The sequence below is a fragment of the Erpetoichthys calabaricus genome, chromosome 5, assembly GCF_900747795.2.
Source record: "Erpetoichthys calabaricus chromosome 5, fErpCal1.3, whole genome shotgun sequence".
Taxonomy (NCBI): Eukaryota; Metazoa; Chordata; class Cladistia; order Polypteriformes; family Polypteridae; genus Erpetoichthys; species Erpetoichthys calabaricus.
In genome coordinates, this window is record NC_041398.2 from 9,706,854 (window position 1) to 9,734,379 (window position 27,526).

The 27,526-nt window shown below is 39.1% G+C and overlaps 1 protein-coding gene across 1 annotated transcript in view; it reads right to left on the reverse strand.

Annotated features, from left to right (window-relative positions):
• Positions 1-4,044: 4,044 nt before the first annotated feature.
• LOC114641527 (tripartite motif-containing protein 16-like) overlaps positions 4,045-27,526 on the reverse strand; it is a 36,284-nt gene continuing 12,802 nt past the window's right edge. The window contains exons 2-6 of the mRNA XM_051927697.1: positions 25,162-25,257; positions 12,925-13,107; positions 11,652-11,811; positions 6,278-6,343; positions 4,045-4,592 (exon numbers count right to left, since the gene is read on the reverse strand). Of these exons, the coding sequence (XP_051783657.1) occupies positions 4,051-4,592; positions 6,278-6,343; positions 11,652-11,811; positions 12,925-13,107; positions 25,162-25,257 (1,047 nt within the window). The 3' untranslated portion in view covers positions 4,045-4,050. The remainder of the gene's footprint in view (positions 4,593-6,277; positions 6,344-11,651; positions 11,812-12,924; positions 13,108-25,161; positions 25,258-27,526) is intronic.

Genomic DNA, 27,526 nt, shown 5'->3' on the forward strand with positions numbered 1-27,526 from the left:
GTCTTTTGAGTGCCTGGCTCTTAAACTAATAACGAAATCAGGTCCTGTCTCACTCATTGTTCTTTATCGTCCCCAAAATACAATGCATCCTTCTTATCCGATCTGATTAAACTTTTGACCCACCTAAGCTCTTACTCTCAGAGAATTATCCTTCTTGGTGATTTCAACATCCATATTGACATTACTACATCTAAACTGAGAAATGAATTCCTGTCCTTACTGGACTGCTTTGACTTGACACAACATGTTGATTTTCCCACCCACTCTGGTGGTCATATACTGGACCTGATCTGCACTTCTGGACTATCTGTTGCCAACATTTACAGCACTGATTTGGGACTCTCTGACCATAAAGCAGTATTTTTCACTGTCTCACTGCCTTTCCCTCCTCTTACCTGTAAACGACAAATTTCTTACAGAAACCTTGAAAATATCTGTCCCTCTATCCTTTCTGGATCCATTTCTGATCTTTTACTGTCTTCACCTATTCCATCAACACTAGATAGTCTTGTTGACCACTATAACTCAGCCCTTCATTCAGCATTACATAAAACAGCTCCTTTAAAACATAAGGAGGTTTCCTTTAAACCAGGAATACTCAATCACGGTCCTGGAGGTCCGCAGTGGCTGCAGGTTTTTGCTCCAACCCAATTGCTTAATAAGAAGCACTTACTGCTCAAGTAACACTTCTGCTTTACTTTAGTTGTCTCGCTCGTTAAGATTTTGAAACCTTATTGCTTATTTTAGTATTAAACAGCTGTAGTCTTGGTTTTTAATTGCTCCTTATTAGCAGTAACATGCAAATGACAAAAGAGACCAGCATTTCTCCATTTAGCTTGTTACCATTTACACCTCTGTATTTATCGTGCACTAATTGGTTTAATTAAATATTTGGAAGGAAAGTGAAGAGAAAAAAGTGAAGGACTAAGGATCACTCATCCATTATAGCGTTCAGATCATTCGGATGACATCCTTAGAACGAGGAAGAAAATCCAGGATATGAGAATGACCTGACATAGTAGAGTTAAAGCACTAACGAGCCATGAAATTAAATTATTGGCAAGAATTACTTTCTAATTAAGCAACCGGGTTAGAACAAAAACCTGCAGCCACTGCGGACCTCCAGGACCGTGATTGAGTACCCCTGCTTTAAACGTTCAGCTCCTTGGTATAACTCAGAATTGCGATCTATGAAAGCAGCTGGCCGACGCCTTGAGAGAATGTCACGTAAGTCTGGCCTCACCGTGCACATCCAGGCTTTCTCTGACCACCAAAGAGCTTACAGAGAAGCACTAACTTTTGCCAAGAACACCCATTACGGCAGACTAATAGAAAGTGGCCATGATAACCCAAGGGTTCTGTTCTCTGTAGTTAATAAACTACTCGAACCCGCATCTGGCCCAACTACCTCTTCTACTGAAGTCTGTGAGGAATTCCTCCACTTTTTCTGTAACAAAATTAACGATCTCAATAATTCAACTAACATAAATACATCATCTGTTTATATCTCTCCCTGTTCTCCCACTCCATCCAGCTCCTACTCTAAGTTCTCACCAGTCACATCTGCGTTTGTTAATAACCTGCTGTGTAGGACGAGGCCGACTACTTGTGTACTGGACCCCATCCCCACCACACTACTTAAATCCTGCCTTCATGCCATAATCCCGACTGTTACAACAATAATAAACTCATCCCTTGACACTGGCTCTGTGCCGCTCACTTTTAAAATCGCTTCTGTAACCCCAATGTTAAAAAAGTCTGGTCTTGATGCTGACAATCTTAACAATTTCTGGCCTATTTCTGACTTACCTTTCCTGTCAAAAGTTCTTGAGTGTGTTGTAGCTTCCCAACACACCAATTACCAAACCTCTAATAATTTGATGGACACTTTCAGTCTGTTTCAGGGCGCGGCACAGCTGTGAAACTGCTCTGCTACGGGTAACCAATGATCTGCTTATGGCAGCAGACTCTGGACAAACCAGCATATTAATTCTGTTAGACCTCAGTGCAGCATTTGACACTCAGGTCAGACATGACATCCTACTGTCCAGAATGGAGAACATGCTGGGTATCTCTGGCACTGCCCTCCAGTGGTTCAAGTCCTATCTGACTGATTGGCAAGTGTTTGTTAGTCTTGGTAACAGCAGATCGAGCTCAGCGCCAGTCACACAAGGAGTCCCTCAAGGCTTTGTCCTCGGTCCTCTGCTTTTCTGTATTTACATGCGTCCCCTTGGCCATATTATCTGTAGCTATGGACTGGGTTATCATTTTTATGCAGATGATACTCAACTCTACTTCAATGTCAAAAGTGGAACTTCATCAGAGCTTTCTCAGCTCACAACCTGCCTTAGTGAAAATAAAACCTGGATGGAGCAGAACTCTTTAAAATTAAATTGCAATAAAACTGAACTCCTGCAAATTGGGACTAAAATGCAACTTAATGAAATGAGCTCCTTCACAGTCCATCTTGGCGGTGATCTCATCAGACCTGCCTCTACTGTAAAAAATCTTGGTGTCATTTTTGATTCCTACCTCACTTATTCCGCTCACATAAATCACATTAAGAAACTTTCTTACTTTCACCTCCGTAACATATCCCGTGTTCACTCCTTCCTCTCCTTCTCTAATGCTGAGAAACTTGTCCCTGCTTTTTATCACATCCCGCATCGATTATCGTAACTCGCTGCTGGCAGGTGCCCCTTCTAATCTTATATCACAGCTCCAGCTTATTCAAAACTCAGCTGTAAGAGTCCTGACTCGAACCAGCAGCAGCAAACACATCACACCCATCCTGCTCCGTCTTCACTGGCTCCCTGTGTCTTACAGAATCGAATATAAAATCCTACTAATAACCTACAAAGCCTTAAATAACCTCGCGCCAAACTACATCAGTGACCTTCTCCATCACTATGTGCCTGCCCGCCCACTAAGGTCCTCTGATTCTGGCAATCTTGTTGTACCCCACACTAATTTACACTCCATGGGTGACAGCAGGGCCTTCAGCTGTATAGCGCCCAGACTCTGGAATGACCTACCAAAATTAATCAGGTCAGCTGACTCCATGAATTCTTTTAAAAAACAACTCAAAACTCATCTGTTCAGGAAGGCTTTTAGCTCAACTTGACTTTATTACCCTTCTCTCAGTTTACTTCTCTGTCAAGATGCTCATGTAACCTGTGTGTGTGTGTGTGTGAGACCATCAGTTATGGTGTCTGTTTTTTTTCAGAATTCACTGTCTTAATCTTCTTTATTTATTTATCTGGTTTGTACAATGCTATATACTGTATACGCTGTTGTTCTTTATTATATTCTGTAAGTGCCTTGAGCATGGGAAAGGCGCTACATAAATAAAATGTATTGTTATTATTATTATCAGTGAAGGTGAAGTCAGACAGCTGACTCGTCTCCTTGAGGTTGGGTGACAGTGGGAACAACAAGGAGGAGGTGCAGTTTAATGTCCAATGTGAAACCAAGTGACTCAGGAAAACACCAAACTCCATCAGTATGGCCGACATGTGACTGAGCGGTGAGTCCTCGTCTTTAGACAGTGAATTCATTCAGAGGTGACAGACCACCTGAGTAACTAATAAAGGGGCAGACAATGTCTGTTCAGAGGCCAGCACTCCTGTCACTTCTGTCACTCTGTGCTCCTAAATAGTCACTGGAATGAGGCTCTGGCTACTGAAACAGGCATGTGGTCCTGCTGGAGCAGCACTACTGAAAGGCGCTATATAGACTGACTTAACAGGTGACATTCAGTGACACTCAGAGGACATATGAATCAACAAAGACCCCTGCTGGTCAGACTGGTATTTGTAGGTCTGAGGTGTCACCGCCCCTCATTATGATACACACACACCTGATTGGCTACTCAGACCTAATAATAATGGAGACCCTGACAGCCGCACTCGCCCCGCATTCTCATCCACAAATTCACTCACAGAGGTGCTGCCCCCCCACCTATAGTGTAAAATTAATTTTGACCCCAAAGTGCAAACAAAAAGACATCTGAGCTTGTGGGGACATCAAGTGACCAGTGGGTGCTACTGGTCACTGGTCACATGGTATCATATGGCTGATTCTTACACTGGAGTGAAGACCAAACCTAAACCCTGGAAAGAGGGGCTCAGTGAAGGAGGTGTTGATCCTGTGCAGGAGGGTCATTGTGTGTGAGACGCTATAAAATGACAGAGAGCCAGCAGGCCAGTCCAGATACACACCTATTCTGGGGCTGTAGGGGGCGCTAATTACAGTCTGCTGGTTATTGTGCCACACAGAGTACTGGGAATGAAACCACCGCAAACTCCAGGACTTGTTGTTGTCTCCAAGGCCGCACTCATCACCCCTTCCTGTCCTGCCCAGTCCTTTATATGCGACTCCAATCCTCATGACGTCTCCACTGCACTCCACCTCCCAGTAACAGCGAGTCCCAGTCAGAGCCTCTCTGCAAAGAACTTGAGGCAAGTAGTCAAATCTGTCAGGATGATCAGGATATTCAGTCACTGTACCCGCACGTGTCATCTTCTTGTTCCCTTCAGACAGACGGAGGGCTTTGTGTGCCGTGTTGATGTCCAGTGTGAGGGGACAGAAGTCTGAAAGGAGAAAAAAGAAAATGAGTGAAGAAATCTGGAAGTGTGTAACGGGACTGGGGGTGGAGCACAACACAGACAATTAACAAGAGCCAATCAGGAGCTGCGTTGACCAGACACTAACAGTAAAGAGCTCATCTGATTGGACAGAATCTGTGGGGATTAAAAATTAAATCATAAAAAGACAACAACAGACAACAAAGTGAAAAGCAAGCAAGTTAGTCATTTGAAAGTCATCTGAGTCGTCAGAAATTATGATAAACACCATAAGGTCACCACTGAGGTCAAAGTTCTAATGAATTGTCCCCACTGACCGCTGGCTTTATTAAATGACATGTTTTATTGTCACAGTCCACCTCTTAAATTTAAAATCAATCCACTGTCACACTTCACAACCATATAAATTATTTGCATAAAAGCTGCAATCAGTATTTACTATTTTTAATCTATCTATCTATCTATCTATCTATCTATCTATCTATCTATCTATCTATCTATCTATCTATCTATCTATCTATCTATCTATCTATCTATCTATCTATCTATCTATCTATCTATCTATCTATCTATCTATCTATCTATCTATCTATTATATAGTGCCTTTCCCATCTGTCATTGTCTCTCTTTCTTTCTTTCGTGTGTTTCCTGTCATCTCTTTTTATTATTTGACTGTCATTCTTATCCAAGGTGACTCCCATCATCTCAGATTCCATTGTTTCCTTTTCTTTTCTTTGTCCAATCAGAGCCCAGGCAGGTGAAGTGACTTGCTGAGGTCACACAGTGGTGTCATTAGTGGGATTTGAACCCACAACCTCAGGGTTTGAACTCCAAAGTCTTCACCACCACACCACACTGCATTTTCTCCACCATTTAAACTCTCCTTCTGTTCAGTCTGAGGTCAGCTTTACTCTGGTGGTCTCATCAGGGAGGTGGGCTACAGTCCTGTGGAACCTCAAACATCTTGAGAATATTAGCAGCTGTGCTCACTGGATCATGAAGCTCTTTGGAGGTGGTCTTGTAGTCTTTACCTTGACCACCCTTAGCTGTGACCTTCTTCATCTCCTCAACTTCACTTGTCCTCGTTCAGTGTGAGGCACACAAGGACACAACACAGCAGAGTGAGGACTTGACTGAGTGACTGAAGACCCCGGTGACACTCATTAGAGGAATCAGTCAGCTTGAGATGTCACGACAGTCCAGTGAGGTCTTTGATCTTCTAAGGACCCCTAATAATTTTCTCTGCCATTTCATTTGTTTTAATGTTTAAAATTTGTTAAGTCGAGAACTCAAAGCAAAGTGTCTGTTCTGTGGAGTAAAGAATGGAGGATGACGAGGACTTTTGTCAGCTTTATCTTATTTCACATACAATTGTGCTTCATTTTTAAACTAATACTGTGTCTGTATATACAGTCGTGTGAAAAAGTAAGTACACCCCATGACATGGATTTAATTTTTTTCTTTTCCATTTTTAACATTTCTGACACATCAAGACTCGGCTTCAACAGATGGCTTTGGTGATTCACTGCCTGAGTCTCTCTATCCCATAATGCACCAGTCACAGGACCCCCATCACTCTCAGCCCCTCAGTCACACAACACTCAGACTTTCATATCCTAAGCCTGTCCTGCTCTATTAAAACTTCAATGATTTTTATTGTGATGATCCATTCAGTCAAAGCACAAACTCACATTTTAAAAAGTCGTCTCTGCTCTGAGGTTCAGGAGGCTGGAGGGTGAAAACTGGAGCTTCATGAGCTGAAAATAAAAAGAAAAGAGAAGAAGAATGGAAACTGTGAAGATGGCATTGTGGGATCTTAGTTTAGTTCTTAAACACGTATTACAAATGCAGAGGAGTTCAAATAAAACATTTATAAAATATACAAGGGCTGGCAAATTAGGCCAAATGTCGATTTGAATATTGATATTAATAATAAATATACAGGGAGTCAGAGAGTATTGAGACCCCCTCACTTTCTGCACACTTTACCGTGTTGTTGATTTAATTTTAAATGGATTAATGTGCCTTTGTGCTCATCAGTCTAAACTCAGTAACCATAATGACAAAGTGAGCGCAGGTCTTCAGAAAGGTCTGCACATTTGTTACAAATCAAAACTGAAACGTCTCCTTCCTAGAAGTATTCAGACACTTAATTCAGGTCTTTGTGGAAGCCCCTTTGGTGGTCTTCATGACTCAGTGTCACTACAAGCTTTACACTCCTGGTTTTGGTCAGTTGATCCCATTCTTCCTGGCAGATCCTCTCAAACTCCATTAGATTTCACGGTAAGCGTCTGTGAACTGCCATCTTCAGGTCTCTCCTGTTCTCTGGGGTCTCAGGCTGGTCACTCAAGGACACACAGACTTGTCACAAAGCCACTCCAGAGTTGTCTTGGCTGTAGTCTTCAAGTCGTTGATCCATCGTCCAGTCTGAGGTAGCATGTTTTCTTTATGGTCCTCCCTGTATTTGACTGCACTTCTCCTCCTCTCAATTCTGACCTGTCACTCTGTCCCCATAGCCTGATGCTGTCACCACCATCTTCACTCTAGAGATGGCATTAGGCAGGTGGTGAGCAATGTTCCCTCTAAGCTGAGCGCGTGAGCGATCGCTCACACGAATTCAGAGCGTCGCTCATACTTCCCGCACGATCGCTCATTCCGACGGCGTCGCTCGTACTTATCGCACGATCGCTCACTCCGACCGTCGGAGTCCAAAGCCGAAGGTCTTATTCTTTTAGGCCGCCACCTAAGAAACGTGCTTGCGTTATAAAAATTGTTTAAAACTTGTTTCTGTTTGTTTGGCTCTGCGAATGTGATTATCTGTGTTTGAACATATACTTATAAGTTCGAAGTTCGAAAGTTTTATTTATTTCCGACTTCCGACTCATGTTTAAAGACTTTCTTTACGCACATATTTTGATTTACATAGAATTAGGCGCATCAGTTTATATTAGGAGTTTAAAATCAAGAGCCATGTCTAAGCGTCAGGCAGACAATTGTTCAGGAAATGCGAGTAAAAAGCGATGTTTGGAATTCAAGAAAGAATGGTTGACAGGATGTTCAGTAGACGCAGACTTGCCACATGGCTCTGGACAACACGTGTAGCTGGGTGAAATTTTCGAGTACTCTGAAGCACGTGGTGTTATATGCAAAATTTGCGTGAAAGCTGGAGCCAACAGTGAATGGACGGCAGGAAAAACATGGACCGACTGGAAAGTTGATCATCTAAAAAAACATTTAGGTCAAAAATTTCATGTGGATTGTGTCACAAAACTTAAAAATCAAAGCAGAGGGATGTTAAAAAGAATGCTAACTGAATCAAAAGAAGATTGTGAAACCAGGAAAGCGACCACACAGCGAAAACAAGCAACCCCGGATGAGGTAAAGAATTTAATAGATAACGTTTTGCTTGCTATTAGAATAAATTCTTCAATGCTGTCAGTTCAGGATATTCATGATCACGTCGGAAAATATGTCAAAATCCCAGAGAGTTGGCGAAGTAAGAACTATGCCTTTGAGTTTAGTGAGTGTATAAACTCAGCTATCAAAATTGAAATGTATACCGAAATAAGGAAAGCAGCTTATCATACCTTGATAGTTGATGAGTCAACTGACATTTCCATTTCGAAGATGTTAATTTTATACATAAAGTGCAGGAGTGAAAATGAATCCGTCTATAAAACTGTGTTTGCGGGAATCCTGAAGTTAATAGCATGCGATAGTTCATCAATCTTTCAAGCTATTCAGAACTTTTATTTTGAAAACAGGTTTGATTTAAACAAGATGGTTATGTTTACTTCTGACGGAGCCCCGGTCATGCTGGGTAAAAGAAAAAGTGTAGCTGCACTATTGCGACAGTCAATTCCACATTTATCAGAGCAACATTGTATAGCCCATCGTGAGGATTTGGGTATAGATGATGCATGGAAGAATATACCCTTGATGAGAGAGATAGAAACTTTACTAAGGACTGTTTACACAATATTCTGCAGATCATCTGTTAAGAAGGCAAAGTTTGAAGAACTAGCTAAAGCTGCTGATGCAGATGTTATTGCATTTAGACCACTGAATGAGGTTAGGTGGCTATCCAGACATTTCGCAGTAAATGCTTTGGTAAAGAATTATGATGTTTTGCTGCAATATTGCCATGAAAAAGTGGAGGAAGACAATGATCCTGTTCACAAATATTGCTTGGAGAAGTTACGTAATCCAGAACACCATGTAGCAATTGGAATACTTAATGATGTTCTAGCAGAACTAGTAGAATTAACTAAAATTCTACAAAGAAGTGTGCTTTCAACTGTTGAAGCCTTTCAGTTTACAAAAGCAAAAATTAAGAAATTGCGATCGCAGTATCTGGGAGAGAATAAGCATTTCCTTGAAGAAACAAGCATTCTAATTTCTTCATTTCAAGTCCCAGTGACCACAACATCAATAATAAAATTTATCCAGCAGATGTGTGACCATATGGACAGCGGATTTCCAGATGATGAATTAAAAGATTCGTCAATATTTGAAAAAGACTCTTTCTGTGCCACTGCAAATCAGGAGGAGTATTCATTTGGACATGAGCAGATGAAAAGCCTTGCAGCCAGATACTGTCTTCTCCTACAGAAAGATGAAGATATTCTTAAAAGTGATCTTTGTAAACAGTATTCAGAATTCAAAATTCTTATTAATGAGAAGTTAAAATGTGGAGCATTAAAGACATTTTCAGATATTCTTACATTCACTCAACAACAGGATCACTTAAATGAACTCTTCTTAATCATGGATATTTGCGGCACATTCCAGGCCTCAAGTGCAGACTTTGAAAGAGGGTTTAGCCTGATGAACAGTATAAAGACTAAAGCCAGAAACCGTTTAGAAGTTGAACATTTGGAACATTTAATGAGAATTAAACTCTTCTTGAATTCTGGAAAGGCTGTAGACGTAGATAAAGTTTATAACATCCGGAAAGCAGAAAAAAGCAGAAGAGAGACTATTTGAATTTGACTGAGGAACTAATTAGTAAATTTAACTTAGTACATTTACTTAATATAAATATTTTGCTTATGTAAACCTGCCTCTTCAATTTTTAAGTATTTTTCAAATGTCAATACAACTTGTCATTGTTCTGAAATAAACCTCAGAATCGCTACGTGAATATTGGTGCTCATGAATTTTTGGCTTAAACAAAATGTCACTCATAAACAATGTTTTTTGCTCACTATATGTTACTCCTTAGAGGGAACATTGGTGGTGAGCAGTGCCTGGTCCGCTCCAGACATCCTGCTTGGACTTCTGTCTAAAGAGTTCAATGTTTGTCTCATCAGATTATTGAATCTATCCCTTGATGCTCTCAGGCTGTCATTTGTCTTTTACTCGAGAATATCTTCTGACTGGCCAATCCACCATAAACACTTGATTTGTGGAGCGCTGCCAAGATGGCCGTCCCTCCTACAGTTTCTCTCAACTCAGCAGAGGTTGTCTGAAGTTCTGTTATAGTGACTTATAGGTTTTTTGTCACCTCCCTGGCCAAGGCCCTTCCTTCCCAGTTACTCAGACTGGACATGTCTAGAAAGTGTCCTGGTGGCTCCAAATTTCTTCCATTTCCCAATTCTTGTGGCCGCTGTGATGCTGGGAACACTCAGAGCTTTACAAATGGCTTTTTCTCTCTGCTTTGCTCTACTCCTCACCATAATTTGATCACGGAGGTCTACAGAGGGTCCCTTGAAATCCATGGGTTGGTGTTTGTCCTGACATGCAATGTCATAAATATATTGTATTTTATACATATTGACAAGCAGGTACAGTTGTGGACATCTTCAGAGCTCCATCTAGTTAAGAAATCCCACCCTGAGTCGAGAGGGTGCTGCTCCTGCTAATGTCATCACTTCAGTGAGTTCACAGGCCACAAGACGAGTGACGTCACTTCCACAGCCTACTAATTAAGCTCCGCCTCTTCTGTGACACCACTATAAAATGTCACCAGAAGTAGGTGTTCATTACAGATCTGTGACTGAGGAAGACAGAAATCCGACTCACAAGTGACTTTAACTTGACAGCCTTTGATTGCAGCAGACGTCATCATTGTGCTCCGTCTTTGTGCTTTTTATTTCATCTTCATCATTAAATGGGGTATTTCAGGGTGGTACCCCAACTCTTTGTGCCCACTCTCTCTGCTTATTTTCACAATACACACATACAGTATATGTCTAATGTGGTGGACGGCCGAGATGGACCCTGTGCTCTTGGCTACTTGACCTTAGTTTGTGTTTAAACAAATCGCTGTCTTTATGTGTAAACGTACGAAATTCATAATTTATAATGTGTGTTTTACTCTGAGGCTGCACTCACTGAAATGTTCAGGTGGTCCTCAAGTAGTCAGAGTTCCGACACAGTCCTCCAATTTGCTTATCTTCACCACCAACATATATCAAATAAAATGTTTTTGGTCTGTAAACTCCTTTTAAATGTCAGGTGACATGACTTCTGAGCAAACAACAGCAGGAATATAAAACACGAGAGCTCAGGGGGAGAACAGCTGAAAATGGATGAAGGTGAACTTTTAACGTGGACTCCATCCAGCAGAATGTAATGGACACCAAAGACAGCAGGAGCAGATTGAGATGTTCTGATATTATAAAGCACTGACGCTGAGCTCAATTTGATTCCATTAACGTCTTCTCTGTCCTCAAATAAACAATTCATTTGTGCACTGAGCCGGCTTAGCCATTTAAAACACATTTCTGTTCATTAATCTTAAGGTGAGCAAAGCAAAGGAAATAAAAAGAATCTCAAAGTTAAGTGAAAAAAGGACTTTTTAAGAGAATACGTGGAATAAGTATAAGGAGTATAACATTTCAAGTTAAAATTCCAAAACATCTGATTAAGAACAACTGATTATTTAGAGAGTTTGTTATCACTTAGCTAATGACTGTGAAAGGCACTATATAGTAAAAATAATAAACAGCAAAGGATGGCAGATAAATGTTAAAGAGCAGGCCTTCTTCAGTGTCCTCTTATTGTCACTCTGGTCCTCCTAATGGACTTCAATAACAAAGACAATGTCACCAGACGTTGTACCTGATGGAGTCCTTGTCATGATGACCCACTGGCTGATCTTCTCCAGACTCTTTGTCAGACCTGACAGCTCCTTTCTCAGGTCCTCAGATGAGACATCAGCATTGACAGTGAAGCTCAGCAAGTATCCATCAGCAGGAAGGACACAGCAAGAGGAGAAAGTCTGAATCAGAAGAGAAGAGGGGACGAGATTTCAGAAAGGAGACATTAAAAAGTAAGTAATGCTGATAAGAGGGGGCTCTTCTGATTTAAGGATCAGTGAGGTGGGCAGTCAGCGTGGGTTTAGATGGTGAGAACGCCTGTCACTGACTTGTTGGTAATTTATGAGAGAATATTTGGTGGAGTGTAGTGGAGCATCAGAGATTATCAGCCTTAACCTTCACACAGGACTCCATGAGAGAAGAGTCAAGATAAAGGGATTGAGGGGTCAGGTGGGTCCAGAATTGACATGGCACACAAAAGAAGGTGTTGGGTTTTTAATGGTTCTGAGACAAACTTAATTAAATTAAATGTAAAGACTAACACATGTAGGGAGAAAGCTCTTTAATATGATTATACAATTGAAGGTCTGCAACTCAGAAGTGTGACTTCTGAGGCAATCCTGGGAACCTTTGTGTCATCATCATCATCATCATCATCATCATCATCATCATCATCATCAACCATACAAAAGAGAAAACTATGGCAAGCTGAGTTATTTAGCAACCACCATGTGTGGAGTGTAAATCAAGAAGAGAATCTCTGTAATGTCTGCAAAACACAGTCGCCATCAGGACTATTGTGTGGAGTGTGAGAGAAAAACACACAAGAAAGATGAGAGATGAGAGACAAGACTGGACTGTGGGGTCTGAGCTGTGAGGAAATGCTGAAGGATTTGAATCTCATCAGTTTAAGGATGGAGACATCAGGAGGTGGCCTGGCAGAAGAGTTGGCATCATCCTTTATTAGATGTCATCTTTTACACTTTATAAAAAAATCACTTTTTCAAACAGACAGCTGTAGATTCATCTGTCTGTCATGTACATGAAGTTAACAACTTTGATATATTTGTAAAAAGAATATTTGAAATGTTAAGGAAATATGAAAAGATGATCTGTGTTGTACTGAATGGCCTGTTCTTGTCATATTGTACAAACTCTCTCAGATCTTTTTAATTTCTCCCTAAATGTTCTCAGGTCCCACACACCCCAGTCTGATCAGACTCCCTGTGAAGTGTCGCTCTCACCTGTAGGAAGTGGAGATGGTCCTTGGTCTCTGAAAGCTCCTTAAGCTAAGCTTCTCTCCTCTTCAGCTCCTTGATCTCCTTCTCCAGTTGCTCCATGACTGCTTCAGCCTTCTCCATTTCTCTCTTTTCTTGATCTTTGATTCTCTCAGTCAGTTTCCTGTGGGCTTCCTCAATGCACCGTTTCAGATCAGTGAAGCTTTTCTCATTTTCTTCCACCTCTCTTACCACAGACATCTGAATAAATAGGATAAAGATTTAGAATTGAGTCACCTGATAAAAATAACCAATCATGAGGCACATTTGTTGTTATTTTGATGTTGTGAAGGACAGTTTGAATTGGCTGGAGTGGCTGGTGGTACTTTATTTGAAGAATGAAGGTCAGTTGTAGACTGACTGCCACACAATATGTTCCCTCCATTATGCCAAGTAACATCATCACTCTGCAGATGCTGCTATAAAGGAGACTGCAGGACTTTATGAGATACGCAGTCATAAAAGGCTTCCTTGTGAATGATCTTGAGAGCCATTGGCAGGAGCTGCTGGGGACACCTCTACTGTATTGTTAGGACTCAATTTGACCTGATAGTTTGTATAAAAATCTGCCTTTAAAAAATGCATTTCCTGCTTAGCCTGAGGTTAGGGGTGGAGTAGGACAACACACACGAAGAAGAAGAAGAAGAAGAAGAAGAAGAAGAAGAAGAAGAGAAGAAGAAGAAGAAGAAGAAGAAGAAGAAGAAGAAGAAGAAGAAGAAGAAGAATTTGTAAAGAGGAGTTAACTTGTGTGTTAGAAGGTAATTGTGTTAAAATAAAAGTATTTCTGGACCAGAGACTTGTGTATATTCGTTGTATTCTAGTTTTGGGTGTCAGACATAACCATGTCAGGCCTGTGAGATGGGGATATTAAACAAGAGGGTCTAGATGTTGGTCAATGGGCTTCAGATTTCATTTAATTTCATGAACTCTTTGCATATTTACCTTCATCCATCTCTTTTTCATTGTAAAGTTCAGAGGTGTGTCTTTATTTCCATGTTTGATGTATTTCTACTTCATGTAGGAACTTTGCTATTACTAATGAATTTTCTATTGTAACTATGGTTCATACTTATACGATGACACCTGGTGGGGTGTTACTATGTAGGAAGTAAATGTGAGGTAAAAGGTGCCTGCTGTTCAGGATCACCAACCCCAAAGCTGGAGGTGTTCTGCTGTTTACAGAACTTTGCACATCTGGACAGTGACTCACATAACTCTGAGATAAAAGGCAAGGATGAGAAGACCTAAAAGATCACCTCCTAACCAGCCACTAGAATGAGGAAGAAATGATAATATGAGATTAATTTTTTAGGGAATTTAGATGAAGCTTTACACCAAATACAGTGAGTCTCATATGGTGTTTTGCCTTTTGGTACACATGTGGAAAACCTCCCTGGTTGGGTGGATAGGCTCCTGGCCAGAGCATGAAAGGAAGGATCCAGTTGTCATTGTCACATGTGTCCAGTTCTAAATGAACAATTATAAGAGTTAGGATCAGACCAGAGACCTGCAGAACAATTTAAAGACTTTGGTACAAAGCTGAGGAGCAGAAGTGACAAAGTGATCAGAACTTCAGCCTATGCCACACATAAGACTGAGGAAGATGATAGATAGATAGATAGATAGATAGATAGATAGATAGATAGATAGATAGATAGATAGATAGATAGATAGATAGATAGATAGATAGATAGATAGATAGATAGATAGATAGATAGATAGATAGATAGATAGATAGATAGAAAATGGCCCTCATAGAATCTTTATATAATTTAATGATTTATTCTTCATAAAGTTGTATTCGAAATACACAGACACTCTTTTCAGCCAAACAAGTCAATCCTAAACAAAGTTTTCAAACAGAATCCAAAGACAGTTGTTGAAAAACAAAGCACAGGCTGAACAATCCAAAAAATCACAAAAGCATAAGACACAGCTAAAAGAACACAAGAACTCAACAAACTTGCAGAGCGCATTCGCAATGAAACTGTGGGAGACCTTCGGAGTTTATAGGGCAGAAGGGAAGCTCCTGGTGGTGATTGACAGATGGTCCACCTCTTGGTGAGCCACACACAAACCACATGGTATATAACACAAGCAGCTTATAGACAAAATCAAATACAAAGAATAATGCACAAACTCAACAAAATCAATATTAACATTAATAAATTAACAAAAAAGACATGAAACAGGACAATGAACAACATCTACTGGAAGGAATCCTCACTGAAAAATGTCAGAGTCATCATTGGTGTAGAGAGGGGATTTCATGCATTAGTAATAAGCAGGAATTCTAGGAGGAAACAACAAAAGCAGACGAGCGTAGAACCACAAACCGAAGTGAAGGTCGGTCTGTGAGGTTGGCTCCCCTTCACTTCTACTTCTTCAGCTGTCACCTCCGTGTCTGGATTGGACTACACAGTGTTGAGTGACAGATTGTGTCCCACCTACTTTCTTTAAACTAAAGACACACCGCACTGGTATGGACTGGCTGTGTTTAGTACTTTAGTACACTTGATGGTGTTGGTCTGTTTAATGTGAGTCTGTGTTAAATAAATTAGGTTGGATAAGTTTGGTCTGTCTGGGCAGAGAAATGTTTGTGAAAACTTCTGTGTCTGCTGGATGAGAACTTTCACATAAATGAATCCTAGCAGAACTGGGCATCGGAGAGTGTGCTACCGTGGACAGTCTGCCAGATCATTACAGGGTTAGAGCTACACTAGTGATCACAATGGAAGCCAGATTGGGGTTTCTGCCAATTAACCAAAGTGAAATGTGAGGATGTGGTGGAAGATCTAGAATAACTGGAAGAAACCCACTGAGATACTGTAAGAATGGATAAACTCCACATGGAAAGTGAATGGAGGAAAGTGGATCTGAGATTCAGCAGATGCCACCTCTTGACAACCTTACTGTGTTTTGTGATAAAATATTAAAGCTTAAGTAAAACATTTGGAGGTGTACGTTATGTAAAGTCTGCACTCAGTCAAACAGTAGAGATCCTTAAGTTGTGGAGTCTAATAAAACTGAGAAATACCAGAATGAAGAAGAGAAGACCATTACGATCTCCAGAATAAGTCAAGACTATCCCATCTCTCCAAATGAGGTGTTTTATAGGACAAGACAGGCTCTCCAATCAGAACGTAACCTCTTGATAACAAAAGAACCTGAACAACTCATTTTTAAATCACAACATCATTATGGTGAACATGGAGAGAAGGCTAATAAGATCTTAGCTCAGCAATCCACAAGCAGGAAGTTTGCAACGCAATAACAGAAATTACCAGCACAACTGGAGATAAAGTAATGAAGCCTAAAAATATAAGTTACACATTTAGCAAGCACTATAAGTCTTTATATTCTACTCAGTTTAAAGATGACAAAACACAATCTGAGGAGTTCTTTGATATAATACAAATACAACAACTGGACATTCTTAGTGAAGAGGAACTGGACAAACCTCTGAAACTCTCAGAACTTCTGGTTGCTGTAACCTCACTGCAAAGTGGGAAAACAACAGGCCCTGATGGCAACCAGTGGAATTTTATAAAGACGTTTTCAACTAAGTTACCTCCACTATTATTAGCAAAGTTTACAGAAGCTACAGACAACAAAAATCTACCCAAAAAACATACCCAATTTTCCACACCTTCCGCCCATTTCTATTCCAGAAAAAATCCTGATCAGTCCTGCGGAGTCAGACAGCATCTCAGCAACATATAAAAACATTTCAAAGAATCTTCCCTTTAAGGGTCCTAGGATACGGCGGGAAAAGGACCTTTTAATGAATATCTCAGAAAAGGAGTGGAAGTCAGTCATGCATAGAATACACTCCAGTTCCATATGTGCAAAGTATTCAACCATCTGACTTCGACTCATTCATTGATCACATTTGTATCATTTAAAATTGGGAAGAATCCAACCTGCAAGTGTGGCAATCGAGCTCCAGCCTCACTGGGCCACATGTTTTGGGAGGACAACAAAGTAACATCATTTAGGGCCAAAATATTTTATCAGACAGCCGTGGGGTCACAATCACTCCTAACTCACTAACAGCTGTGGTTGGTGGGCTACCAGAGGGGCCAAAAGTGGAGGAGGACACATTGACTGTAACTGCCTTTACCAAATTGTGAGCTCATAGACTTGTCCTGCTGAACTTGAAGACCCCCAGCCCACCAATGATAAGTTACTGGGTCACTGATGTTTGACATTTAAAAAAAAAATATCACTTAGAAGATCTGTTCAAAACCTTTATAAAATATGGCAAAATCAAATTAATAAAACTTTAAAATAAGCAACCATAGCAGAGGAAAAGGAAATTCTGCCTTTTTATTTATTTATTTACTTTCCTATATTATTATGAATTTTGGCCCAGCTCTCCGCACTTCTCTCTTTTTTTTTGGGTTGCAGCTTTAATCATGTTTGGTAGTTTTTTATTTTTTGCATTTTTTTGTTTGTTTAGATTTCTGTTTTAACTTTGTGATATTTTTTATTATTTTTCATTTTGACTTTGAAAGTCATTTGTAGTATAAGTGGAATTTGATTGTATGCAATGCTATTTTTAAAATAAAAACAACTTCGACCATTAATGGACGTTGTGCCCGCTGATCTAATTCAGAACATCAGCGTCGACTTGCAGTGTGAGTTTCTGTTAGTAGAGTTAAGTCCTCTTATGTTATAATATGTTTGTTATAATATTAAATTTAATGTCACTGTCTCTGTGCACAATGTTATGGATTCATTCATACAGCCAGACCAAGTATGGTACACAGGGGCTCAGCATTTAGAATTGTCAAGCCAAGCATAGGACTAGATTGCCAAAGACAGCTGCAGGAATGTATAGTCAGCCTAAAGACAGAATACGTATACTTCTGTCCTCTATCAGCACAAAATCTTCTTTCCTTGTTGGGAGAAAGAGAACTGCATGTAGGCATTGTGCTATTCCAGTATTTTTTGAAGGTGGGGTTTGAATCCTTTCCTGTCCTTGTTTGGAGACCAGAAAGAGAGCCTGCATGTGGAGCAACCAGTATATAAGGATGGACCTACTGTCAATACACTTTGAAGCTGATCGGACGGAAGATTATGTCATCCCTCTGGAAAAGCCTTTCAGCGTGGTGACGAAAGATGGCAGACTGCGTAAGTTCAAGAGTCCCACATTCTTGATAGAGTTTGTCATAAGCTTCCCGTCTGTAACTGCGTAAAACGTCAGTAAAGTAAGCTAAAGTATATCTTTTTTATCTCATGTGATTTTTGTACTGTTGTAATCACTATGGGAGGGATATCGCCTTTTATGTCATATTTCTATATTTTTCGGTTACTTAACATGCCGCAATTTCAAAAGAACACATTTCTGGAGAGCTAATGCCTCCTAAGGAAACAAAATTGGCGTAGTCGGGCAGGATTGTGGCTAAATTAATAACCATATATTATTTATAATGTTATATATATATATATATATATATATATATATATATATATATATATATATATATATATATATATATATATATATATATATATATATAAAATATGCTTCTGATAATGACGGCAATGAAGGGTTCGGACAAAATATTTAATATATTTGGGGATGGTCGCGTGCTCAGACATGGACTCCTGTGACCGAGTTGAACTGCCTTAAGATGCCTGGCCCTAATTAGAATGGGGATATTAATTAATCCCGACAAGGTACAAGAGGCGGTCTTGTAACGGCCACAGGGCATGAGGCAAGAAAAAAAAAAAAAAAGACAGCTGCCAACGACTTGAAATAGCGTCTGCTAATTACACTATGCAGGTTGGAATTTTAAGTCCAAAGCATGAGTACAAATGTGGGAATAAACCGGACAAAAATAAATAGAAAACAACAGTTTTAAACTTATAGCACGAGACTGGTTGTCCAGAATAAAATGAAACAGCACCCGTGTGGACAACACAGATTAATTAACTGCCGTACGAAGTCCAAAACCTGCCTGAAAAGTAAATGCCGTGTTGAGGAACACTGTTATTAAAATAAGTTGCATCGTTTAGCCATTAGAAACAATATTTTGCAAAAGCAATAAAGAGCTGCGCCTTAAGATTTGATGAAGATAGGCATGCCGGCATTTGCCTTGTATGATGAGTCAATCCCGCATCCAGAGGGTCTCGAAGTCGGTTACTTACAGATGAACGGTAAAAATGCTGATAAAATCCATAATGGCTCGATCGCGCTCGCCAAAATAAATTGTATAAATCTTTAATGGCATAATAGAAATCCAATGTACACAGTTCGTCCACATGTTAAAACGCAGTCAGTGAGTGGTGCAGCTGTTCTAATCACTCTGCCTAAAAGATTAAAGGTTGAAGGTTAAAGGTTTTGGCAACCCCCACCTATGTGGTACTGCTAAAGAATCATGCCGTGTGTTTAAACACACAGAAATGATTGAAATCGCCTTTTAAATATAGCTTAAATTACGATCCTACATTATAAGCTATTGTTTAAAAAGAAACTGTAATGCAAAAGAGCTCTAATTTAAAATTGGAAAAAAGAATAAATACATTTGGTTTTAAAACTTGCAATGAGAAACATGCCTCTTTTACCTTCCGGTGAGTACTGGCCATACTTTTTAAGAAGGGATTAATTGGATAAGTGTGAATTTAAAAATGAGACAGTTTCTCACATGACAAAGAAAGATAATTATCGATTTGTGTAATTGGGTTAACGCAAATAGAATGTCTCCACTTTTGTTTAAGGCTTGTAAACATGCAAAACATTTTTCCTTTTGAACCCTGATCAAGTTTAAAGGAAAAATGCTCTTTTAATAATGAGAAGGGAGACAAGTTCTTGCGATAAGCAGAATGTGCCTGATTGTGCATGAATGGAGGTTGTGTATTTTAGGAACTATACAGGTGAAGAGTATGGTGGCGCAGTGTATAGCACTTGCCCGGTGATACGAAATAAAGGTTCAAGCATGCACGTTTTCATTGTTAAGACAGGATGTTCTTTGTGACCGTGTAACTTTTGATGGGAATGCTTTCTTGTTTTGGAATTGTGCTGCGTGATTTCCCAATGAATGGATTTTCCTTGCTTGTCGCTGAACCTAGGATCGCCACGGAAATTAGTGTTTCCTTGATTGTCGCTGAACCCTGGTTCGCCACGGACTTTTTCATGATCTGGAAACTAGCGCGTATAAAACTAAGGTAAGATGAATTCCTAATTTAATGAAAGTGATACTAGCTTGCAGCCTGAGAAGTTGTTTGATTGTAATAGTAAGCATGAAGGAAAAGACGCGTTTAAGTGAGTTGCAGGGTGAAACCTTATAGATAAACAAAAAGCACAACCTCGAGTGAGTTTATAGCATGTGTAAGAGAACTTTATTTTGTGAATGAAGTGCAATTGTAAAAGAGAACTTTATTTTGTGAATGAAGTGCAATTGTAAAAGAGAACGTGAGTATGTGAATATGTGAAGATATTTGAAAGAATGAAGCAATTGCCAAATACTGTATGTTGAAATGACTGAAACGAGTGAAGGCTGATTGTTTGTGAAGAGTTGCTTTCTCCAGTGTGCTGAATGTTGTTTAAAGAACTTCTGTTTAGCCAAGTAATTTTGCTTGGGCATGAAGTGGGATTTAGAATCTAGCAAAGAAAATAAAAGAAGAATAAATTATTCTTATACAGAGTCTGGGGTAGCAGATGCGTGTTTATGTTATTTGTAAGGCTGTGTGTGTCAGCTGACTAATCAATAATGTGAAGGAAAACTCTAAAAGATGGGAGACGTCCCATATAATAATAAAACATAATAACATAATCGTTAAAGTAATAGGGGTTCATATTCAAATTTAATTGTACTAGTAATACATGTGAACATCTGCAAAGAAAAAGTGATCATAAGACTGTGCTTAGGTAGAGAAGCCTGGAATTTTTTTTTTGAAGCCTACAAGCAGATGCAAGTGATAATTAAAGATGACCTATGCCCTTGCAAGGCAAAAAGACAGCCAGTCGCATATTCAGTTAAAGAGTTAAGACTTTAAACATTTTAAAAATCTGAATAAAGTTTTATAAGCATAAAGTTTTATATATACTGTAACTTCAAAACTATAGATGTTTTCTTTCAGATTCAGCAAATCCTATGACCAATGGATGAAACACACAAACTTTTTTTTTCCTATACAAAGCTGCAAGACATAGCTTAATAGCAAGTTTGGGCAGAGAAATTAAATAATCTGACCAAAGGGTGGTGAATGTTTATCAATCATTGATTAATGAACAGCAGTGATTGGAATTATTTTCCTTGCATGCTGATTAGTCCAAGTGTAAGGGTATAACATTATGTATAATAAAAATGTTTAAATGAAAATATAAAAGTTAAATGTTCCTATTTTTAAACTAGACTGATTTCTTTCTCTAGTCTTCATATAAAACAGTACAGAGGGTTTACATATTTTGATGTATAACAAATGATTATTATTAACACTTCAGTAATTATGAAATGTATTAGAACTGAATATATGTATTGATTTGTCTCTGTAAGTGATTCATTTTATGAAGATTTGTTATTATATCAATGTATTAAGGTTAATGCTCAGTTATAATGCACATAGCTAAATAGAATGTTCAGTTATACATTAGAACCATTAGTCTATATGAACTGTGCTGTTGTAATATGTTAAAGACATTAAAAGATTTGTCTCTTGATTAGATAAGCTACAGTTTGTTATATCGTATACTGTAGATGTTATAAGATTTTTGTTTTAGACAAAAATGAAAACACTCAAAGTTCAAATATGTAACATCTTGCTATAATTTAAGACATCTGTAATGTATAACTGATGTAATGTTTTAAATTTGATTAGTGTATTATTCTACTAAAGAAACATTTTCATTAGCCTAGTTTAAATGTAATTTGCCGTATTTTATTTATCTCTAACTGTTATTTATGATATGAGACTGAGAACTGCGGGTCTAGAATTGTCATTAATAGTGCTGCATTGTATTATACATATGATTGATAAAGAATTGTTTTATGTTATGTATTTGCTCTACTTTTCACCCTTCTTTAGTTTAGCCTAGCAAGTATTTTAGCTTTGGCGACTCAATTTAATGGTGCCAAAGTCTCTCCAAGCCAGTGGTTAAAAAAAAAAAACTTTTAAATGAAGAAAAGGTGGTGTAATACGAAATGAAGATTTAAAAAAGACTGTACTTTATTAATGACTCTTGATCTGCTACACATACCTGATAATAGCTGGTGAAGAAATGACTTGCTTTTCCAGAGTGGAAGAAGTGCAGAAGCAAAGAAAGATTGTAAGTCCAGCTGAATAATTTGAAGCCATGCTGTGAACACGCCACTGAAGTGAAATGACTGCTGTTGAAGGCTCCCATAAATGAATGCTGAATGCAGGGCAAGCCTAGGGGGAAGTGTTCCTTTGCTAAAAATGGACAGTCACCATGTGTGCATCTCATGAGCTCTCTAATGGCAACAGGACTGTTTAACTTTCTATTTCCAGCAATAGCAAAAGACTTTAGTTTCCTGAAGTAGTCATACGTTTGTACAGAAGAATCTACAAAGCCACCAAGCAAAAGACTTTATCTATAAACCACTTGGTTGGACAAGGCATGAATATTGAAAGCTTAGGAATAGACTTGAAAATGTTATAAGAGGGGCTCAAAGGTATGAGGCTATGCATAATTTACCACCAATAATGTTAAATTGTAAACTAAAAGGGAATAGAACATCCAATAGTGAAGTTGGGAAGGATATACTGTAAATAATGTACAATTATGCAATAATACTAGTTTAATAACAATTAACAATCATAGCAATAGATCTAGAATAGCATCTGAGTTATGTTACAACTATTATAACTTATACAAAGGGATCAGACACCAAAGGGTGGGGTACATATAGCAACATACTGAATTTAGAAATGTTATGAGTACCAAAGAATAGTGAAATCCATCAAGATGCTATATAGAATTGTAATATCTGATGCTATGATACCACTGATGAGATATAACGATCACTATTTAGTAACACCATGTTAAATGTAACTGTTTGTCCAAATGTACTGCAACTTGTCATTGTTAATATTTACGCTGGTATTAAATGAAGAGTACATCTAATCTGATCTGATATTAATCAGATCACTAGGATGGCATTTTTTCACTTAAGAAACATAGTAAAAGTTAAACCTCTTATTTCATTGAAAGATGCTGAGAAATTAGTTCACGCGTTTGTTTTCAGTTGACTAGATTACTATAACGCAATCCTCTCAGGAATACCCAAAAAAGACATAAATCGTTTGCAACGAGTGCAGAATGCAGCTACTAGAATCCTAACCAGAAAAAGAAAATCCGAACACATTTCTCCAGTTTTGATGTCACTACACTGGTTACCTGTGTCATTCAGTATTGACTTTAAAATTCTGCTTATGGTTTATAAAGCCTTAAATAATCTCGCCCCATCCTATATATCGGAATGTCTGACATCTTATATTCCAAATCGTAACCTCAGATCCTCAACTGAGTGTCTCCTTAGAATTCCAAGAGCAAAACTTAAAAGAAGTGCTGTGATGCACCTAAAATCTGGAATAGCCTGCCAGTAGGAATTCGCCAGACTAATACAGTGGAGCACTTTAAAAAACTGCTGAAAACACATTACTTTAACATGGCCTTCTCATAACTTCACTGTAATTTAATCCTGACACTCTGTATATCCAATTCATTATAATAACTATTCATGGTGGCTCTAAAATCTGTACTAACCCCTACTCTATCTTGTTTCCTTTTCCGGTGTCCTTTTCGTGGTGCCTTGTGCCACCACCATCTATTCAAAGCACCGTGATGTCTTTACATTGATGGATTAAAAGGCAGAAGTCTGCATGACCATCACCATCAAGTCCTTCCATAAGAACCCTAAATACAAAGAGGACTATTTCATTTATGTTAGGTAGAATGCCCAGAGGGGACTGGGCGGTCTCGTGGCCTGGAACCCCTGTAGATTTTATTTTTCTCTCCAGTCGTCTGGAGTTTTTTTTGTTTTTTCTGTCCTCCCTGGCCATCGGACCCTACTCTTTTTCCATGTTAACTAATGTTGTCTTATTTTAATTTCTTATTTTGTCTTTTATTTTTATTTTCTTCGTTATGTAAAGCAATTTGAGGTACTTTTTTGTATGAAAGTGTGTTATATAAATAAATGTTGTTGTTGTAGTGGTACTACACCTCACATTTCCATAAATGATTTTGAAATGTTTACACTGTAAAGGAGAATTGAGTACCTTTTGGTTTGTGGATATGACTTAAGTATTGTTTTTGTCACAGATCCAGTGACAAAGGGTGGCTTGTTATAATATGTTTGTTATAATATTAAGTTTAATGTAACTGTCTCTGTGCACACTGTTATGGATTCATTCATACAGGCAGACCAAGTATGGTACGCAGGGGTTCAGCATTTACAATTGCCAAGCCAAGCATAGGACTAGATCGTCAAAGACAGCTGCAGGAATGTATAGTCAGCCTAAAGACAGACTAAGTATACTTCTGTCCTCTATCAGCACAAAATCTTCTTTCCTTGTTGGGAGAATGAGAACTGCATGTAGGCATTGTGCTATACCTGTATTTTTTGAAGGTGGGGTTGGAGTCCTTTCCTGTCCTTGTTTGGAGACCAGAAAGAGAGCCTGCACGTGGAGCAACCAGCATATAAGGATAGACCTACTGTCAATACACTTTGATGCTGATTGGACGGAAGATTATGTCATCCGCCCGGAAAATCCTTTCAGCGTGGTGACGAAAAATGGCAGACTGCGTAGATCAAGACTCCCACATTATTGATAGAGTCTGTCATGAGCTTCCCGTCTGTAACTGCGTAAAACATCAGTAAAGTAAGCTAAAATATATCTTTTTTATCTCATGTGATTTTTGTACCGTCGTAATCACTATGGGAGGGATATCACCTTTTATGTCATATTTCTATATTTTTCAGTTACTTAACATGCCGCAATTTCAAAAGAACACATTTCCAGAGAGCTAATGCCTCCTAAGGAAACACCATTAAGCAGCTGATGAAATATCAGAGGACTTTAGGGTGATGCTGTCTGAGTCTCCACTGAATAACACCTGGGATTCTTTCAACAGTGAAAGGCCATGAAGGACACCACACAACATCTTCTCTAACTCTCCCTTCTCATGTCCCTACTCATCATCACCAGTGAAGCTCTGCTGCTCTTCAAGTTCTCATTTATTTCTCCTCTCTTTGATATGAAGTGGTGTCTTCCTATTCCACTCACCTTCATTTCATCCATCGCCCTCCTCGTCTCCTTCAGTGTCTTCTCTCTCTCCTCAAGTCTCCTCTTGATGTCACTCAGTGTCGCCTCCAGCTGTTTCTGTTTGGACACACAAGAGGACACGCGTGGTCAGATCAGAATTCACGTTCACTTTGTGATTTCTTCTTCTCTTTCTGACTCCTGATATTTTCACAACACATTTGTTTGAAATTTCATGACACAACTTAGATTTGATTTAACAAACAGAAATGACAATAAAAGATTAAAAGAAAAGTTTAATTTAATTGATACAAGATTGAGTTTGGGCTTGAAGAGTGCATCAAATCCAGAAGACAGTTTGAAGGCACACTGGTGTGTGAGTTAGTTCTTGCTGTTTAGAAGACATCACATCGACAAACTGGGAAATGTGAAGTTCACACAACACCAAAAATAATAAAAACAAACTGGAGTGTAAAGTAAAGACACTGGTGAAAGGCCAGGAGGACTTAAACACGTCATGTCAGTAATTATAGGATCTACAAGGCCTTTTGATATCCTGATTTTCTGGAGTCAAGTAAGATAACGAAATACACAAACGATTCTATTGAATATAGTAAGAAGGCAACTTAAAAGAATTCTTAAACTCAGAAATGATATTTTTATATGTTGCTTACCTCAGGTGTTTTGTTTAGGTGACGGATTTTTATTTGTAATTAAACTAGTGAGCTCCGCCCCTTCTCGCTTCACTCGCCCACCTGCAGGTTTGGTTCGTGTGGCGCTTCAAACATTTAAAAGCCTGTACAGCACCTGTCCTTTTGTCTCACTGCCTTGTCTCTCTTCTCCCCCAGACATCATCTGCTCCTGTGGTGGTCCCGCTCCCGAGGCGCACCCCTATGAACAGGAAGATTTTCTATTTGTCTAATTGCGAGACGGAACTGTCTCCTCCGACTACACATGGAGCTCGATTCACTCCTGAAAGAGACTTATGTTTGTTTGAAGTGTCTGAATAATGTTTATCACTAAAATCTCCTGTGTATCTGTGCCACTCTGTGACCCAAGCGTGACGGTGTACGTGGATTTCACTTTCACCAAACCAGAAATCTTTTCATTCTCGCGGAGAGGCCTCTTCATTGGGAAGAAACACTACTTTTCCCGGAAGGCAACACGAATTAGACAATCTATAAGTCTCTGACTTAAAGTTTCTATCCAAACAATATATTCAATCTCTTTTCGCTGTTCCGTTATTTCACCGAGTAATTATTTCCATTTGTTTCTGCGAATGCGATCTTTACTATCATTTTTTTGTGCAAATGCGATCTTTACCATCATTTTTTGTAGACTTTCGAAATGGCCAAAGTCTCCATCTCGCGGATCTTGCTTCCGTCTCTGTGGACTTCCAAAATATCTTTTCAGAAAGTTCATGTCTCGTTTCTTATCATAGAGAGATGTTTATTATGTTTATGTGTTTCGGTTTCACCAGAGCCTTCAAGACCACCCAGCCATCCCTGTTAAGGGGTCAGCTCAGAGATGTGCAGGTGGGTGAGCCTGTGGTGTCCTGATGATGGACTATCTGTCAGGCAGACTCAAGGACTGTGTGAGCAACACTGCAGCAGCACAAGGAACAGGCCTGTCTGCTTTACTCTTCACTCTGCGAACCTCACACTGGAAAGAACACAATTTCTCTTTTCTTGTGTATCCAAAAATTCACCCAAGGAGTGTCTCAGTGGGCTTTAACAGGCTGTGTTTATGAGAGCCCCCCACTCCAGATTCCCTAAGAAGAGAGGACAAACAAGAAAATCGAGGTTGAATACACACACCATAGAGCTAATGTGCCAAAGCCCCAGTCCACCTAAACTGCATGTCTTTCGATTGTAGGAAGAATCCCACATGAAGACAATGAGAACAAGCAAACTCCACCAGGGACAAGTCACAGTCGAAAAATAAAATGTATTTATAATATCAGGACAACTGAAGATGTACGTATTCAAGTGTATACAGACAGACGACATCAACAGACAACACCAAACATGAGTCTGTGTTACTTTAGTTGGTTCTTTCTCTTGCTCTTATAGGAAATGCACATAACTTGTGATTTTATTTCTCATAATTTTTATCTAAAAACTTTCCCAGTAAACATCATTCATTCAGAAGCAGCTTTTAAATGTTCTCGTCTCAGTTCTGCTTCAGTTCTTAGTTACTTATTACGTTTCTAGAGTCAGCACTGTGATGGCAGTTTGGTTTTCCTCACAGGTTGCCTGCACTCCCTTACAGCTCCTCTGTGTGTGTGAGACGCTGCTCTGAACTGATTCAAGTCCACTTTAGTTTTCTTACTGAATTTATGAAGTGACCCTCACAACAGCTACAGCCTTCTCCTTCACACAGTTATGGT